At 57.3% G+C, this 17231-nt stretch overlaps 1 protein-coding gene across 1 annotated transcript; it reads right to left on the reverse strand.

Annotated features, from left to right (window-relative positions):
* Positions 1-727: 727 nt before the first annotated feature.
* Positions 728-12805, reverse strand: TBX1 (T-box transcription factor 1). The gene is made up of 8 exons (XM_033518118.1): positions 12571-12805; positions 10948-11356; positions 7648-7749; positions 6069-6240; positions 5689-5844; positions 4234-4301; positions 3926-4026; positions 728-3177 (listed from the first exon to the last, which is right to left on the reverse strand). The coding sequence occupies exons 1-8, from the start codon at positions 12758-12760 to the stop codon at positions 2735-2737; spliced, it is 1641 nt and encodes a 546-aa protein (XP_033374009.1). The 5' UTR covers positions 12761-12805; the 3' UTR covers positions 728-2734.
* Between the last annotated feature and the right edge of the window lie 4426 nt (positions 12806-17231).

The following is a 17231-nucleotide window of genomic DNA, read 5'->3' on the forward strand; positions in this document are numbered from 1 at the left end:
TGCTTTCCATAGCTGTAACACTCCCACCCGGTGAGACAGACATGGTCATGGAAGGAGGGACACCAATCAAAGCCCTAAGGAATATTGATTTAAAGATTAAACCACAGCATGAACTGGACTGCTAAACATGCTTCAGTGTGAAGATGTCTAAGCACCTTGCATGCTGATGGACTAAATGCACAGTTAGAAATAGCAGAAATTTTCCTAGTTCACACTGTAGCCTTGACATAGCTGCACGGTCTCCTTCCCACTCACCCTAAGGACCTCTGCAGTGGCTCTCTAGCACAGAACACAGACTGGTGATCCTGAGGGTCCCTGCCTACAGCCATAGCTCAAAGTTCTGTGATTTTATCTTCCTCTAACAATATAAAATTGAGATTCCTACAGTCAAGGCAAGGATCTTGAGCCACTTTCATTAAGGGCTCAGTTTAGTCCTGGCATCTTGGGTCATTCTGTGTGTGCTTAAAGAGAACAGGTGCTTACCAATACAAACAGATCTGTTTTCACCTGGGAACCCCAACCTGCAAACTGTTGTATTGTGATAGATTACCACAACCACGGGCATCTGCAGCAACCAGGGACAGAAGGGAAGGAGCAATCACCTACGGAGAGCCACTGTTTGCTCAGACTAAGAGCCCTCCTTAATTAAATAACCTCATTTTGTAGCGGAGGCTTAGACTTCAGGGCAGCCAAACTGACAAATACACACAAATAATCAAACAAGAAATGAAGAAAAGAAAGAAGAGGAAAAATATTTATGAATGTTACTGTCCAATGTCTTTTCAATTAATGAAATAAGATTATCTACATATATCTACAAATATCTACATGTATCTACACTTTGCAGATATGATTCTTTGGTTGTCTTCACTTTTTTCCCTACACTGCAACTATTGAGAAAAAAAAGGGGTTGTATAATCTTTGAAGGAAATAATAAATATAACAACTTCATTAAACATTTGACCAAAGCTTTGGCACTAGTCAGTTTACAGATAACAAATCATACTGAAAACTCTGAAATAACAGAGGCAAAGCAATAGCAATAGAGCACATCCGAGAGCCATTTCCCACTGACTAAGAATAAGCACAAAGCTATTTTACATCAACCTTTCTGAGAACATTAATTATGGTTTAGTCAGACACTAAGAATCTCACAATTCACTGCAAATGTCAAATAAAATACATATTTCTTACACAAGTATTTTTTTATGGATTCAGATATATTTTTTTAACAGAAAAAAAATTACATAAAATATTCATGGTAGACTGTATCCCTTCTTAAATCTTTCCAAAAAGGTTTTGGAAGCCCAAAGCCCACTGCCAGAGACAAAATAAACATTGCTATTAACACTGCCACCTGCACAAGGGAATGAACATGTTTTAAAGAGTTTGTAATGAAAATGTACAAACATGGATGAATATTTAAAAGAAATAACCCCCATCTTTTAATATAGTCATGTGGAAGAATTGGAAAAGTGTTCATAATACTGTATACCAACACAGCTGAGGAGCTGCTCAATACCTTCTCTGAACACAAAGAGACTACCTTCGGTGAGCATCTGATACCAACTATTCAAAACACATCACTGGAGAACTGTGATGAACAGTTCATTCTTAACAGTAAGGAACAACTACTGAATGAAGATATTAAAGGAAGAAGAAAAAGTACTTACCAGCATTAATAGGGAAGATGCAGCAAACAGGTAATGCAGAATAGGTGCTTTAGGACTACTGCAGTTTGGATCAGCCAAATATAAGGGGTGAGCCAGTCTGAGAAAAAAAAACCCTGAAGTCCCTTTAAAAGGACTCTCCACGGGAGAGCATTCAAGAGCTCGGGAAAGGCTGCAGGAAGGCAGGACTGTGTGAGGCTGCCTGGGAAGCAGGTGGGAAATACACAGCATGAACTCTGCAGATATTCCCCCACCCCCAGGCTGTTTTTTAAACCTTTGCAGGTATTGTTGGGAAAACAAGATGCAAACACAGCTGCGCGTGGCAGTGTTCTTAACCATAGGCCCTTCTCAACAGCTCCAGAAAATGCTGCTATGGTTAAGGCATCCCATTAAACCCCAAAACTTACGGGTGGGTCAGGGCAGGAGGAGAGGTGGGAAATTTGTTCTGGCAGTGAGGCTTCCAAGCGCTCCCTTAAACTAAACTCTGCTTCCCCAAGAATCTCCTCAAAGAACCACCCGAGCCACCTGTGAACCAGCCCTCGGTGTGCCCCGGCTTGGGAGAGACTGACACCGACAAGTGCAGGACGGCGCACGGCGGCCCCACAGCCCCTGCTCGGTGCTCACGTACAGGCCCCACGGGCAGGAAACAGCCGTGGACACCGCCAACACCGGCGGTAATACCAAACCTCCATCAGAAGACCCGGCGGGCGAGTGAGAGGGGACAAGTCACTTCACCGCTGCCGCCTCCCCGTCCTCCCACCGCATCCCAGCCGCCCGAAGCTCCTCGGTGCCCGGCACGAACGGAGGAGCGGGGGAATAGGGAGATAAGGACATATGGCTTCATTTATCAAAGTGCAGCCGCGGGTCACACCGCGATGGAGCTCCCGACACCGCCGCCCTCACAGCCCCCACAGGGCGGGGCGCGGGGCGGGGTCCGGCTGCCGACGATTGGGCTGTCCGGCTGTCGATCAGGTCAAGCTGGCCAATCAGCTCACTCGTAAGGCGGGAGGTGAGGGAAAGGCGGGAAGGGGGCGGGCGGTGTCTCTCGTGCCGCCGGTGCCCCGTTACCGGGGCCCGTAGTCGTAGCCGGCGGGCGCCCCGGCCGGCGAGTACATGTTGGCCGCCGCCGCCGCCGCGGCCGCCGCGTTCATGTGGTGGTGGTGGTGGTGATGGTGGTGGTAGCTGTGCCCGCGGATGCTGGGGAGGGGATAGGGGGCGGGCCGGCTCTTCGCCCCCAGGTAGTGGTCGTAGGCGGCGGCCGCCGCCGGCGGGTACTTGTAGGGATGGTGGTGCAGCGGCTCCGACGCGGCGGGCTCCAGGCGCAGTTCGTGGTGCGGCGGGCTGGGCCGGCCGCCTCCCGGCCCGGCCAGGGGCACCAGCCCGCCGCCTCCGCCCGGCAGCGCGGGGCTGAGCACGCGGGACATGAGCTGCTGGTGCGCGGCCTCGGCCTGGTGCAGCGCCGTCCCGCCCGCCTCCCGCTCGAACTCCCGCCGGTTCTCGGCAGCATCTGCGGGGGCAACAGCGTCAGTGCGGCCGCGGGACGCGCATCCGCACACAAGGGAAGGAGGCGCGCGAAGGGAAGAGCGGGACTGCGAGCGGGGCGTGCAGCAGCGGCATGCGGCAGGAACGGGGATGGCGGGACGGGACCTTCTGACTCCGATAAATGGAGTTGAGTTGACTGACAAGCTGGTACACGCCTGACATTTTTGCAATTGTGTAACACTAAACAAATACAGACTTCCCTTTATTTTGTAGGCCCGGAGTGCGTTGGAAGAAAGGCTTTCGGTTGTCTTTGCAGTTGTTTGCTCTGGGTAATGGAAAAGCAGTCAATGGGCAGAGGTGCTGTTCGACCTGACTGCAGCTCCTGAATGGAGTGGGTCGGCCCTAAGCACACTGCCGAGATGCCTTAAAAGGGCAATGTGAGAAAGAACCTGTGGCCAGCCCTGCATCTCTGCCTGAACAGCTGAGTTTGTTGCCAAAAAGTCGAAAATAGGACTCTAAAGGCGAGGCACAGTGTTTCTTAAAGCAGCAAATTTTCTTGAGCATATAACAACAGTAAATGTTGCAGTCCAAGGGAGAATTAATTAGGCTATGAAGGTATTTTTCTTTAAAGAATAAGTGGTAGCACAAAGCTCATTAGCAATGGGGCTGTGCACCAGCATGGTGAGCAAGGCTGGCCCCAAGCATGAATTCATGGGCCGTGCAGGCCAGCAGGGTCTGGGTGATGGGCTGGCCTGGCCACCGGGGGGTCTCACCTTTCTCTGTCCCGTTCTGGTGAGCTGGGGAAGAGACTGGATTCCGCGATCTGGCAAAAGCGCTCATGAGAGGAAGAGCCCCTGGCCTGTGGTTCCTGGGCCTGGAAGAGGAAGGGAAGAAGTGATACAGAGCTGATGGTCCAACAGGATGAGCAATTGGAGTATTGCCTATGTGAGCTGCAGCTGGTAAATGGGGCCCAATACAGTGTCCCCCTTCATGAAGCCTTGTGCAAATGTAAGCTGTGCAGAGATATATGTGAAATAGGGTGAGTGTGGTACTGCCATAATCAATAAAGGCACAACCTTACCAGTCCTCAGGGTCGCAGTCTCTGAATCCCTTGGCAAAAGGATTACTTGCAATCTTCAACTGAGTGATCTGTAAGGAGAAGTGGTAAAACGTCAAAAAAAGGAAGCGAACGGGGCTCCCTGGCCAAACAGCGAGTGTTTCCCTGAGCAGGTTTTGGGACTCAGTAGTGCTTGGTACAACAGAGAGGGTCCAGGTGGCTGGTGGTGCCAGGGTCTTCTTTGCCACAGAGCACAAACATGTTATTTCCCTCTGTTAGAAAATGTAGGTTAATATCTAATATGTAAGTAATATGTAGGTAAATCTGAGTTCAAGGTGAAGGGAGAGGCAGTCTGAGTCGTCTGCAAAAGCTGAGTAAATGCACTTGTAAGAAAATGCCACATTATATGGGTCACCACTGGAGCAGTTTAGACAAATCACTGGATAAATCATACTTATGTATTTATTTAATTCGCCAGGGAGAAGTCAGGACATTTTCTATATTTAAGCAAATCCACGGATAAAGTATGTGATTGTGAGTTTCCGGAATGGGTTGAAAAACAAACTTTAAGCCCCTCAGTGACAGTTCCAGCCTTAGAGGTCAAACTGATAGAAAGCAGGAGAGAAAGAGCAGCTGTCCGGAGCCATCAGGAAAATGCCAGCCGGGGAGGGACTCCAGAGCCCCTTAAAGGCACAGACTTTCTCTGGCCTCACCGCCTCCACCGGGGCGAGGTGCGGCCCAACCGCAGCATCCCGGAGAGACCTCAGGTCAATTTGCTCAAAGCCAGTGCAGAGGGTGACACTGCCGCCGGCTGCGTGGGGACAGCCCCGGGACACAGCCTCGGCCTGGGTGACATCGTCACGGAGCGAGGCGGTTCAGAGCAGCGCTGAAAAGCCCCCGCTATGAAATCGTATTTCCCCTCGCTTCTGGGATTCCTGCTCTTTACATTACACTGATGCGATTTAAAGAAGCAATTGGATTAACTGCTGCCCAGAGATCCGCATCAGATTGGGGTGGGGGTGTTTTGTTTCGTTTTGTTTCGTTTTTAACGTATAATTGTATTCTGAGAAGAGACAGACCGCTACGAGCTTAAAGCAGTAAAATCGCAGATTTATCCAAACAAATTGTGAGTGACATTTCACAGCGGGAAGTCTGTAGTTTCCCCACTAGCCCCGGTCTCGGGTTTACATAGGTAATGAGGTCCCTCGGGCGGGGGGAAGCTGGCGATGGGGCTAAAGCCCACGCTGCTTCCTCGGCGTACACCGATGCAGTTCGCGCAGCTCCCCGGCTATCGGGTTCCTTGCGCTGCCCGGAATGGGTTTAGCAGATGGGGAGGAGGAGGCGGGAGTACCCCCAGCTACCGCTGCCGTCGGACACCCGCAGCCCGGCCTCTAACCCCGGAGCTGGACGCACCCATGGTACCTCCGGGGCGACCCCAACCCCCGCTTTCGATTGCCCCGAGCTCCGCTGCTGCCTCACCCGGTGGTTCTGGTAGGCGGTCACTGCTGTGAAGCGCGTCTCCTCGAAGACGAAAGTTTTGAAGTTCTCCTCCGCGTACTTCTCGCTGTCTTTCCGGGGGTCCACGTAGACCACGTGAAAACGCGGCTGGTATCTGTGCATGGAGTTCAAAATGATCTGAATGATAAAACGAGCAAGGAGACAATAACTGATCCAGGCCGAGCATGGAGAGAGGAGAGCGCAGCCCCTGCCCTGCCGGCTCCACTGCCCGGGGCAGCCGCGGGACTGGGGCAGAGCCCCCGGGGAGGGGCGCGGGCAGGGTCACCCCACGGCAATCTCAGCACGGGGAGTTCCCACCCGGTGCAGCCCCGTGTTGGGCATCTTCTCCCGGGAACACTTACATGCCCGTTGTCATCCAGCAAATTGTTGGTCAGTTTGAGCTTATCGAAGGAAACGATCTGCTTCATCCACTGCGCTCCTTTGGCCGGGGAGTCCGGGTGGTAATGAACTCTCCCGGGGGTGGCGGGGTCGGCTTTGCCGGCCACCAGCCAGGAGGAACTGTGGAAGGCGTACCTGCGGGAGGGGAAAGGCACCCTCAGCCGCGGCCTGGGGACTCCTGCCCGCTCCCTGCAGCACCGCCCCGAACGACTGCAGCACCCGCTCCCCTCAAAATCCGGCCCGGGACGGTTCCCCTGGCCCACCGAGAGGGAAGCACCGCTTCTCCATCACTCCCGCTTCCTACGGCCACGGGACGAACGAGCTCTTTTCCGCAGCCAGAACTGCTGCGGAGGGGATATAATATTTTAACAGGTCGGCGATGGGAACTGTCGTGAGAGAAACCTGCAGGATGGAGGAAATTTATAGCTACCCGTGTACATTTGGAAGAGAAGCCACAAAAGCTTCCCCCTTCCTCTAAAAAAGGGTGAAAAAGAGCCCTCTATACAGTAATATTCTGGCTTTAAGTGAAGACTGGAAAGTTGTGTGTAGATTAATAGCAGGTTCAGAATTTAGCAGTCTTGTTTCATTCTTTCAAAGTACATATTCAATAGTAACATTTAAAACAGAGAAACCAATCTTCTATACACGTGTTTACTTTAAAAGCCAGTGTTTGCACAGGGGGAATTAGACACCATTGGACTTGAGCAGAAACATTACTTTTTAAAGATATACTCAATTGGATGTTATATATCCTACTTCCCTTGACAAGCAAACATTTCTAGGACGCCCTGAGAATTTGGATATCTGTCTAAATATTTATATATCGGACCCTGCGATTCCTATGCGGGCTGCCTGCTCGGCGTCCTGATCTGAAGCTAAATACATAATGTGCCTTTCACTGTCTTAAAATTAAAGGAGTTCCAAACCAGACTGCATTGCTGCCTTGAGAGTCAACAGTTTCCAAGGCCTTCTTACAGTGCTGCTGGGAACAAGAGCAGGATTTTGTGGCTCGGGTGACTAGTGTCTTTCCAGAGCACAAAACCCACTCAATTCACCCAAGCACCCAGGAAGCTCCCCAGCAGGCATGGCACAGCTTCAGGGCATGTGCTGAGAGGCTACAGCCTCAAGGAGCACCGAGGGGATTTTTGTTAAGTGGCAAAGGGTGTCTGCCATTGGAGATGTGTAGCAGTATGTCAAGGAGAGCTTTTCTGGGCAGGACAAGGCAGATCCTGCCCTGTGCCCTCTGGAAGCCTGCCCTTCTGCCCATGCCGGTCTGGCCCCGGCCGCCTGTGAGCCTGGTGCAAAGGTTGAGGAGCCCCTGCGGTCCCGTGCAACCGCTCCTGGCTCCAGACTCGTTGCAAATGTGTGAAAGAGACCCCAAGTCAGCCGCATCCTGTGTCCCCTCCCTGACTTGCACCGACAGGTGTCACGCCCAGAGGCACATCCCTGAACCCCCAGAGGGCAGGAGCAGGGGGTGGGCAGCGACCCACCAGCCCCTACGGCTCCGAGAACCGCGGGACAGGCCAGCTATTTGTTACTTGCCGGTATCGCTTGTCATCCACCGGGACGAAATCCATGAGGAGCATGTAGTCAGCCATAGGGTCCATCCCGAATATCTTCACCTGGAAGGTGGGGAACATGCGCCTGACACAGAGAGGAGAGAGACGTGCTAAGCTGAGGAGCAGCAGGGAGCCCCGAGGCGCCGGTATGGTTCTCTCCCCTCCAGCTGCACCGATACCCGGTTGTGATGACAAGTTCCCTAGCAGAAACCACTGGCCGGAGGAAGAGGCAGATACGCTCAAGTTGCTTGGGGAGACTGACTGCCGTGTTCCCCAGCCCTCGGCAGCATCCCGAAAGGCAAGCCGAGAGCATCCTGTCTCTCCCGCTGGCTCCGGGACCACTTGTATCAGACACCCGAAATGTCCCAGCGTGGTGGAACAGAGAGAACAGGAGGAACAAGAGCAACCTCGGCCTTTGCTGTGGGGAGATCAAGTGAAAAGAATTTATTCCCTGTGGTTTCCCCATCATTTTAGCAGACCTGACTGGAAGAAAATGCAAGGCATTACCCCGTCTGCGGACCCGCACTCAATGCTCAGGAGTCTCAGACAGCCCTGTGGGGGTCAAATCTAAAAATTCCTGCAAATGACACGAGGTGTTCGAGTTCCCACCTGAGCAGCTTCTGTACCCACCAAACTGCGCCTGTTTGAAAGCAGTGGTTACAGCAGCAGCCCCCAGAGCCAGCGGGAGACCTCTCCCAGCCCAGAGGGGCGAACGCTACCCCTCGGTGGGCATGGACTAGAGGGCAACGGGGATCTCCCAGAAATTCCTGTCCCGGATCCACTTCATTGCAAGAGCCCGGTCGGGCTCCCGCTCCCCGCACCTTTGCGGGACGAAAAGCAGAGACGAAAGTAGCCCAGGGCTCTGGAGTTTGGCAGGCCAGCCCCCGCGGCTGCTCCCCCCGGTTCTTCTCTGCGCAGGCCCCCGGGAACCCAAAGCTAAGCCGAAACGCGGATCCCACGCTCAGGGAGGGCACGATTCCTCCAAGGGGCTGCAGTACAACTGCGATCGGCTGCGGGCTAAGGGAAGAAGCCGGGACGGTCCCCCCGTCTCTCCGTCCTGCATCTGCACACACCGGGCCCAGGGTCTGGCCCGCAGCTGCCCGGTGGGACGCCGTAGATGTGCCCTGGCGTCGGGGCCCGTTATAGCTTCGTTTTGTTTTACGGAGTAGTAAACCAAGCGAGCGACGGTGGGCAGTATTTCAGGAACGGTGTTCGCAGCCATTGAAAAACCAAAGTCCCAACCGCCCCCTGAACAAACAGCCCGATCAAACCCGGACACAGAAACCCCCCCCGGCTCGTTCTCGGGGCGCACGGCCGGACCTGTTGTTATGTGCCCCTGCCCCCCTCTGAGGGGCGATCGGGCAGCGTGCTTTGGCTCGCAGCTCTCCCAGATCGGGCCCAGCACTGCCGGGCTGCATCGGCATCGGGCAGCTGCGTCTCCCTCTCTGTTAGGCTTTAGCAAACTCTGGAGGACGTTTTTAGTCGCTCCCTCTGTTATTATTATTTTTAAACGTGTAAAAGCCCTCATTAGCTCAAATTCCGGTGTTTCTTATTCTAAAACTTAGTTTTAAAACAAACAACCTGAGACGATAAGACCCATCTAGACAAACAGAAGGGCCAGCCCAGAGGTGCTGGGAGAGAATAGGCTTTGCAGCGCCTTCCCCGAGACTTTTCCTGCTGGTTTTACCCCGGTTTCTCCTGTTTTTACTCGCCTGTCTGGAGTTTCGACGGTGTCATAAAGTAAATAAAGCAAAGGGTGGGAGGAAAACCCCCGCTTCAATTCGAATTGGTTAGTTTCCGAAACCTTTTGAAGTGGGATATTTGCAATCCTTTCGCTCTTCTTGAAAGCCAAGAAAGCAGATCGAAGAACTCCTGCTTGCAGAGAGCCTCCGCCTGGAGTCTGAACGACCTTTTCCGCTAAGGAAAGCAACGCGGAGCCCGGCGCCGGGCTCAGGGGCCGCGGCCGGAGACAGCGGGCTGTGCGACCCGGCGCCGGGGCAGGCACCGTCTGCGGGAAATTCCGGCCGGCTCCCGCAACGCAGCGCCGGCTGCTTTTGCACCGGGCACCACGGTGGTTGTTTTATTTTAGGAAACTGCTAATATATATTAAATAAAAAAATAATAATAATAAAAAAAAGGTAGCTGCGTACATGTAAGTATGTTTCATTTTTCTTTTTTTTTTTTGCTCTTTCGGGACCCTCAAAATCGCTAACAGGAGAGCGGAAGCGCACGGCCGCGGTCACAGCTCTTGCCCAGACCGTTTGCAGCGGAGTCTGACTCTCTCCCCCGGCCATCCCGCCGCAGTCGGCCCCGGGGCGAACTGCGAGCAAGCAACGGGGGATTCCTTAATTTGCTTGTTTTTCATTTCTACCCCCTCGCCCCCCTTCGCCGAAGCGGTTTAAACCAAGACTCAGAGCCTGGACAATTCGCAGCTCTGCCCGGAGCCTAGCGGGGAATAAGTTTCGCAGCTCTGCCCGAGCCGCCGCGGCGTTTCCCGGGGATCTCCATTAAATGCAATAATTAAAAACTGTAATTGGGACTCCTCGTCCCCCCATATGTTTTGTTCGTTCCTAACCCTATCGCATCAGCCGCTTTCTTTGTTCCCTGGCCAGGAGCAGGGTGCTGGCCCCGGAACCGCGCCGCGGCGGTCGGAGCAGAGCCGAGAGGAGCCTCGCTCAGCCGGGCTCCTTACTCGATAATCGGGAAATGCAACAGCCCTGGAACACATTTCAAGGTGTAGAATTAGGGTCTGTTCGCGTCTCCGCCGGAAGGAAAACATCTGCCCGTGCTAAGACTGTATTTAGCAGGTTTTGCACGGTTTGCGTGTTGTTTGTTTCTTTCCCCCGTATCCTTGCTGTCCGCCCCGGGAGCACACACTGTCCTCCGTAAACACGGATCGAAGTCCCGTGTGGGGTCACAGCCGAAGGCGCCCGGAGGAGCACAGCGCCCTTTCCAGCGGGAGTGAAACCCAGTGCCCTGCCTGCCGTCCTCCGCACGCCTTCGCCGTCCGCCCGCAGCAGCAGCGGCGCGTTCTTCCGCAGCACCGAGGCCTTCGGGCCGCAAGAGCTCGCAGATTTCGCCCCAGGAGAAGCGCAAGGATCAAATGACGGCGACCGCAGGGTCGGGCCGCTCCGCGACTCGCCCTTGGGCAGCAGCTTCAATCTCCCCCCAAACTGATAATTCAACCGCTCGCACCGGACTCTCCCGCCCCGACTGGCCTGGGTGCCCGGGTCCGAAGGGAGAGGCTTGGAGAGCCGGGGCCGCTCGGGAGCTCCTCACTGACCTGCCTGCCTTGGTGACGATCATCTCGGTGCCCAGCTGGTTGAACTCGTCCCACAACGCCTTCATCTCTAGCTGGACGCTCACGTTGGCCACCTTCGGGTTCTTCTTCACCGGCGCCTTGGCCACGGCGGCCGTCCCCGCAGAGCAGCCCGAGACTGCTGCCGGCCCCGCAGCGGCTCCACCGGCGCCCTCGGGCTGCTCGGGGCCTGGGGGCGGCGGGTTGGTCCCGGCCGCTGCCGCCGCCCCGCCGAAAGGGTAGCCGTGCTGGGGCTGGGGCGGCGGGTGCGGGTGCTGTTGAGCCGTGCAGGGCTCGTAGTGCGGCTCATGCTGTCCGTACGGGTCCCCCGGGGAGGGGGAGAGGTGGTACCCCCCGGAGGCGTTCAGGCTGCTCAGGCTGTTGGCCGTGAAAGCTGCAACATCGCAAAAATGGGACAGCTGGGTGAGCCAGGGGCTGGAGATAGCTGAAATCATTCCAAAAACAAGCGGTCAGGGCTCCGCTCCGGCTCCCGCTTTTCCCCCAGCTCCGCGCCGCTCCGCGCGGCCCCCGCCTCCGCACCGGCTCCGCGGGGTGCCCTCCGCCTCCTCTCCTGCCCCGCGCCCAGCCCAGCGGGGCGCCTCCCCCTTTCCGCTTTGCTTGGCCCCAGCCCCGCTCCCCCCGGGGCAGGCGGGGAAGCTCGCTGCTCCCGCTGCCTGCCTCGGCGCTTTTTTTTTTCCCCTTTTTTTTTCTTCTATTTTTTTTTCCTTTGCAAACCCGAGAGGTCTGCCAAGAGCCTCGGCGGTGCAAAGCCCCTGCTATCTCTGCAGGCCTCCCTCGCCACACACCACTTGGGACAACGCAAACTCCCTCCTTTCGCCTCCCCTTCAAAAAAAAAGGGTGAAAAAAAGAAAAGAAAAAAAAAAAAAAGACGAGTGGGGGAACTCAGAAAAAGAAATCGGCTCTTATTTCCGTGTAGCTACGCTGCTGCAGGTAACGTCCTTCACTCTGGAGCCGCGGGGCTGCGGCTGACAAGGGAAGTTGGATCTGGTTTGGCAATGCCCCATTCCTTCTCGCCCATTCCCGGGCGAAAAAGGGGAAGAGGCCGGGACCAGAGCAAAGCTCCGGGTCCTCGCCGAGGAGCACCGGGACGAACCCAGCTGCGCAGCCCTCGGCCGCCGGCCTGAGCGGGCCCTGCGGCGTATGACAGGCCGCCCCGGGGAGCAGACGGCTCCTTCAGATCCCCTCGAAGCTGAAAAATTCCTTGAGGTCCAGGGTGTCTCTTGCGTTATTTCCGACGGAACCCCCAGGCCCCCGGTGGGAGCCGAGCCCCGGCCTGCCGCTGCCTCGGGCACGGCCGGCACTGTCGGGTGGTGATTTCAGCACCTCTGAGAAGACGCGAGTCCAAGCGGCGGAGCCGTCGAAAGCTGCTACCGGGCCACGGGCAATGACTTTCTCTAATGGAAGGGCTACAGGGGCCCAGGCGTGCCGGGAGGACGGCAAAGCCTCCTCCGACCGGCCCCGCAGGCAGGCCGCGTTCTGTGCGCTGCCCCTGGCCCGGCTGCCGGCCCGGGCCGTGTGAAAGCCCTCGGATACGCGGTGGCCGGCGGTCCCGTCCCCGCAGCCCTGCGGGGCGAGCGCGGCACTCACCTTCCATGTCCCTGGTGACGGTGCTGAAGTGCATCTTCTGCGGGCGGCAGCCGGGGCGGGCGGGCGCGCTGCGGCCGCCGCGGCGCTCCTCCAGCGCTCCTTTCCCTGCTTGCTCGGCGGCGGCGACTGAAATCAGAGAGGCGATACTGAAAGCATTTGCCTTGGGAGACAGAGGGCTGTTTTCGTCCATAGGGGAGACACCAATGCAGGAGCAGCAGGCGCGGCAGCCTCCCACCACGAGCCCCCCCTCCCACCCCCTCACTCCCCTCCTTTCTACCGCACCATCCAGGGAGGTGCGAACGAGACCCCCTCCTTCCAGACGAGGAGGGGTGGGGAAGGGAAACTTAAAAAAAAAATAAATCCAACAGAAAACAACCTAAACCCTCTGCCCCCCCGGGAAGGGCGTTGGGGAGTAAGAAACTTCCCCGGGGCCCTTCGTAGCCAGCGCCGAGCACCGCAAAGACGGACCGAGCTCTGTCAGCGAGACGGGACCGGGGGGCAACAAATAAATAATCCCACGAATTTCTTTCCCGGGAGTGTCAATTTTTCACACCCCCCCCCCCCCCCCCCCACGATTGGTTCCTTGCGATTTATTATTTTATTTTCTGTCTTTCCTTCTCCTCAACCACCACCTCCTGCTTTTGCCCCCCTTGTCCCCTCCTTTTCTCCTGCACGAAGGGAAAGTGTCTCCCTTATAGGCGCTTTCCCCATTCAGTGGCTGGGAGGCGTCACATGGAAGCCGGGGGTGTTTGCCTGCAGAAGTGGCGGCGGCGGCGGCGAAAGCGAAGTGAAACTCCTGCCGAGACGGTGTCAAAGGGCTGGGGAGGCCCTTCCCCGCCTCCCGGGCACGGCGAGCGGCCGCCGGGGAGGGATGGGATGGGATGGGATGTGCTGCGGGGCGGGCGGAGGGGCCGGCGGTGTCAATCACGGCGCCGGGAGCCGGCCGACGGGAAGGGAAGACCAGAGCCGAGCTGAGCCGAGCCCGGCGTCACGCTGCGGATGTCCGGCACCGAGAGAAGGGATTGCTCTTTTCCTCCAGCTCGCATGCACCTTGGGGCTGGGGGCAATCCTGAGGGTTCGGTGTCCGCGGGGACACGCAGTCTGAACCGCCGCAACAGGCGGGGTCTGGGCACGTCAGGGTGCGCTGCGGGCGCAGGTACTGCCTGCCGCTTCGCTCGGATGGGACACCCCTAACCCCGGGCCACCAAACTCCCAAAGCATCCACCAGCATTCGAGCATTTCCTTCCCCCCCCAAAAAAAAGCGGAGAAAACGGAAAGCAACGAGCGAGGCGGCAGGCAAGCTCCTGCCTAGCCCAGCGTGAGAGCCCGCTCCGTCGGCGGCACCTGCACGGCCCATCTGGGTCGGGAGCCGCGCCCGGTTCCCGTCCCTGCCCTGGCGAGGACGAGGCGCTACTCACCGCCCGCTACCGGCCCCTCGGAGCGTCGCGGCGTTCCCCGGGCCCTTCTTTCGCATCGGCGCGGGGCAAGGCGACGCGACCGCCCCGCCGGGTCCGGCCCGGCCCGGGTACCAGTACCAGTCTCGGTCCGCGCCTCGGTGCCGGTTCCTCCGGGCGGGTAGCTGCACCGAGGTCCCGGGGAAATGCCCCGACGGGCCGGGCGGAGCCGTGGGGCGCGCCGGTGGCTACCGTCGAGATGGGGGTTGCATAACCCGAGCGATGCGCGGAGAGCCGGAGTGAGCAAGCGGGTTATATATAGCTGCCCTGTCTGTAGCCTGCGGGGCTTGATTCTTCTGTTGAAATATTATCTTTGGATGTGGTAAAAATATTTGCAGAGAAAAATCTAGACTACTCTTACATATTTGAGCATATGTTCCTGCAGCTAACGGCATAAGGGCAGAGCGTGACATGATCGGTGTTTTGTTTCTTTGTTGTTGCTGCTGCTGCTGGCAGCGCGGTTCCTGGCTGGGGCAGCTTCTGTCGCGAGCTCAGGGACACGCCACGGAGAAGAGAATCCCGGTGCTGACCCGCGCTGCTCACCTGGCGGCAATACAAGGAGGAGGGGAAGGGATTTCGTTTGGGCACCCCGGGGCAATATCGGAGGAAAGCGAGGAGCCGCGGGTGCGAACTCCAAGCCGCCTCCAGGAACTCAAGGGCTGATGAGAGCGGAACGCTGATGCCCCTTCCCCGAGGTGTGCTTGGCTCTGGACAGCCTCTGCTCCAGCAGAAAAGAAAATATTCCCCCTGTAAACTAAGAAAAAACTCGAAATCAACGCCCCAGCGGAGTTTGGGGTTGCTGTCCCTGTCTTAATTGCCAGCACCGTTTCCTAGGTTTATTCCTTTCTCCTTTCCTGTTCCTTACATAAAAGTCCAGCTGTAAGCGACGCCACGTCGGGGACAGCCCTGGCGCGGACCGCTCCGTCGGCCTGTCCACCCGGCCGGCGGAATCGGGGTTGAGCGGTATCTACCAGGAACAGAGCACCCGCCGGGAATCGTTGTCACCTGGGCGGCAGAGGAGCGGGTCCCCGCCAAATGGCGGGGCTGCAGCCTCGAAACCCCAAATCCCTGAGAGGAGACGCCGCAGCCCCTCTCCCACATCCCCTGCCCTGTCTCGCAGACACGCGGGGTTCCCACACGCGTGAGCGGCTCTGGGCGGAGCTGAGACAATGGAGGGGGAAACCAACCCTATCTGTCCCGCAACAGGGACCCCGCAGGGACAGAACCCACCCGAGGGAGAGAGATGCAGCGCTGTGCAGAAAGCGGCGTCGACCCCTTTTCTGCACCCCCAAAACGGCCTATACCCTTGAGGCCTCGTTTGACAGAAGTCCGGAGAATGGATGTCCCTTTCCTCGACAGCTCCGCACCGGCGGAGCGCTGCAAAGCGCACCCAGTCTCGACGCGGGGTTGCTAACTCCGCCGTTAGCCATTACTGCTGTGCCCTTGGCTCTGCATTCGTCCAGAGGACGGGTGTGTTTGTTAGGATTGAGCCCAGAGGTTCTGCTCCCTGCACTCACACTTCGCCTGAGCAGGTGGGAAGAGAGGTCGAGGTTGTCCCACCGCCTCTCCGCTGGAGCAGCTTCGCGTTGAGAAAACTCCAAGAGCTCGACGCAGAAGAGCTGGGACACCTCTCCCCCTTTTTCCTCATCTTCTGTGGACACACATCGGCTTCGTCCCGAAAAGATGTAGCCCGATGGCTCAAAAGCCTGTGGTGGCACCGAAGAATGCAACGCGTGGCAACGACTCGCGCATTCCCCACGAAGGCAACCCCCAAGTCCCGGGGCGGTCCCCGAAGCCGAGCATTGCCGTGTCCCCGCCGGTCCACCACCCTCCCGCAGTAAACATCTGCTGGAACCCCCTCCCCTGTTTGGGCCCCGCACGCCATCATCCCCCAGACCTTTCAGGCGAGGCGGACACCAGCGGCTGCTGCCTCCGTCCTCCCTCGCAGAGGTCTCCCTGCCGCTCCCTAAGGGCCAGGCTAGGTGCTCCTGGTTACGGACACTCACACCGAGCCATGGCCCTGCTGCTGCCGAGGTGCCCGGGTCCCCCAATCCGGGTTCCACAGCGCACCCCGAGCCCAGGCTGTGATACAGGTGCGCCGCGGCCCCGATGGGCTCTCCCCGCGCCCCCGGGGCCTGGCTGGCACACAGCCCCACTGTGCCGCCTCCCCTCTGTCCTTCCTCCGCACTCACCCCTCCGCCAGCATCTCTCCACTCGTCCCTCCCGCGATCCCTCCTTTCTGCCCGCTCCCCCGGCCCTTGCCCGGCCCCACCGTCCCTCCCGCCCCCAACCTCTGCACCCCGGCCGGCCCCGGCGAGCCCGGGCTTTCGGGGGGGGCGCAGACTCGCCAGGGGAGACGGGGGCGGCCCCGCACGGCGCAGCTCGGCTCGGCCTTGGCACGGCAGCCCCGTCTCCGAGCTGAGCCGTGGGGCAGCAAACAACTATCAGGAGGACAACGGCAACGAGCCGGGGCCGGGACCCCGCAGGGCCGGGGGGCGGCCCCGCACTCCGAGCACTCGCACAAGCGCTCACGCTGTGTCTCCGTACGCTGCCAGCACGAACAGCCCAGCGGCGCAGCAGCACCCGCGGCCCCGCCGCCCCTGCCCGCAGCGGCAGCACAACCGAGCGGCACGGGAGAGGCTGACGCTGCCTCGCCGGTGGCGACTCTGCTGCAGAAAAAAAAAAAAAAGATTATTCGGAGGGGGTTCGACTAATAGGAACCGCGGACGTTTACGGATTCGTTGTAAGGGTGGAAATAAAGAGGACTCCGGGGACATCTCGGCATGAAAAAACATGAAGTTCCCGCGGGTCCTGGAAAAAAACGGGGATTTTCTGGCGTTTAATTTGAGACCGTTATCAATGACTACTTTTCTTACATTTACAGACATCCTCGTTATTACTCCGACTACGGTGACTATTAGCATGATGTTGCAACTGACGTTTGTATCGAAATAAAAGAATCTCTTACAAAAAAGAAAAAACGTGTGTGAACCACGTCTCAATGAAAAAGACAGAGAGTAAAACAGAAAATAGGGCAAAACAGACGAAATACAGAAGGAAATACAGAAGGAAAGGACAGACAGACAGACAGACAGAAAGAAAGAAAACAAAAAAAGAGGGAAAGGAAAGGAAAGGAAAGGAAAGGAAAGGAAAGGAAAGGAAAGGAAAGGAAAGGAAAGGAAAGGAAAGGAAAGGAAAGGAAAGGAA

The sequence above is a fragment of the Parus major genome, chromosome 15 (genome assembly GCF_001522545.3).
Source record: "Parus major isolate Abel chromosome 15, Parus_major1.1, whole genome shotgun sequence".
Lineage (NCBI taxonomy): Eukaryota > Metazoa > Chordata > Aves > Passeriformes > Paridae > Parus > Parus major.

Bases quoted from the DNA above. Each gene is read 5' to 3' on its own strand.
- TBX1 (XM_033518118.1), bottom strand. From the start codon at position 12,760: ATGGACGAAAACAGCCCTCTGTCTCCCAAGGCAAATGCTTTCAGTATC. The intron at 6,241-7,647 runs GCAAGTAACAAA...CCCCTCCCGCAG, and splicing joins GTGGATGACAAGCGATACCG to GTACGCCTTCCACAGTTCCT. The intron at 3,178-3,925 runs GTGAGACCCCCC...TTGCCCCCGCAG, and splicing joins CCAGAACGGGACAGAGAAAG to ATGCTGCCGAGAACCGGCGG.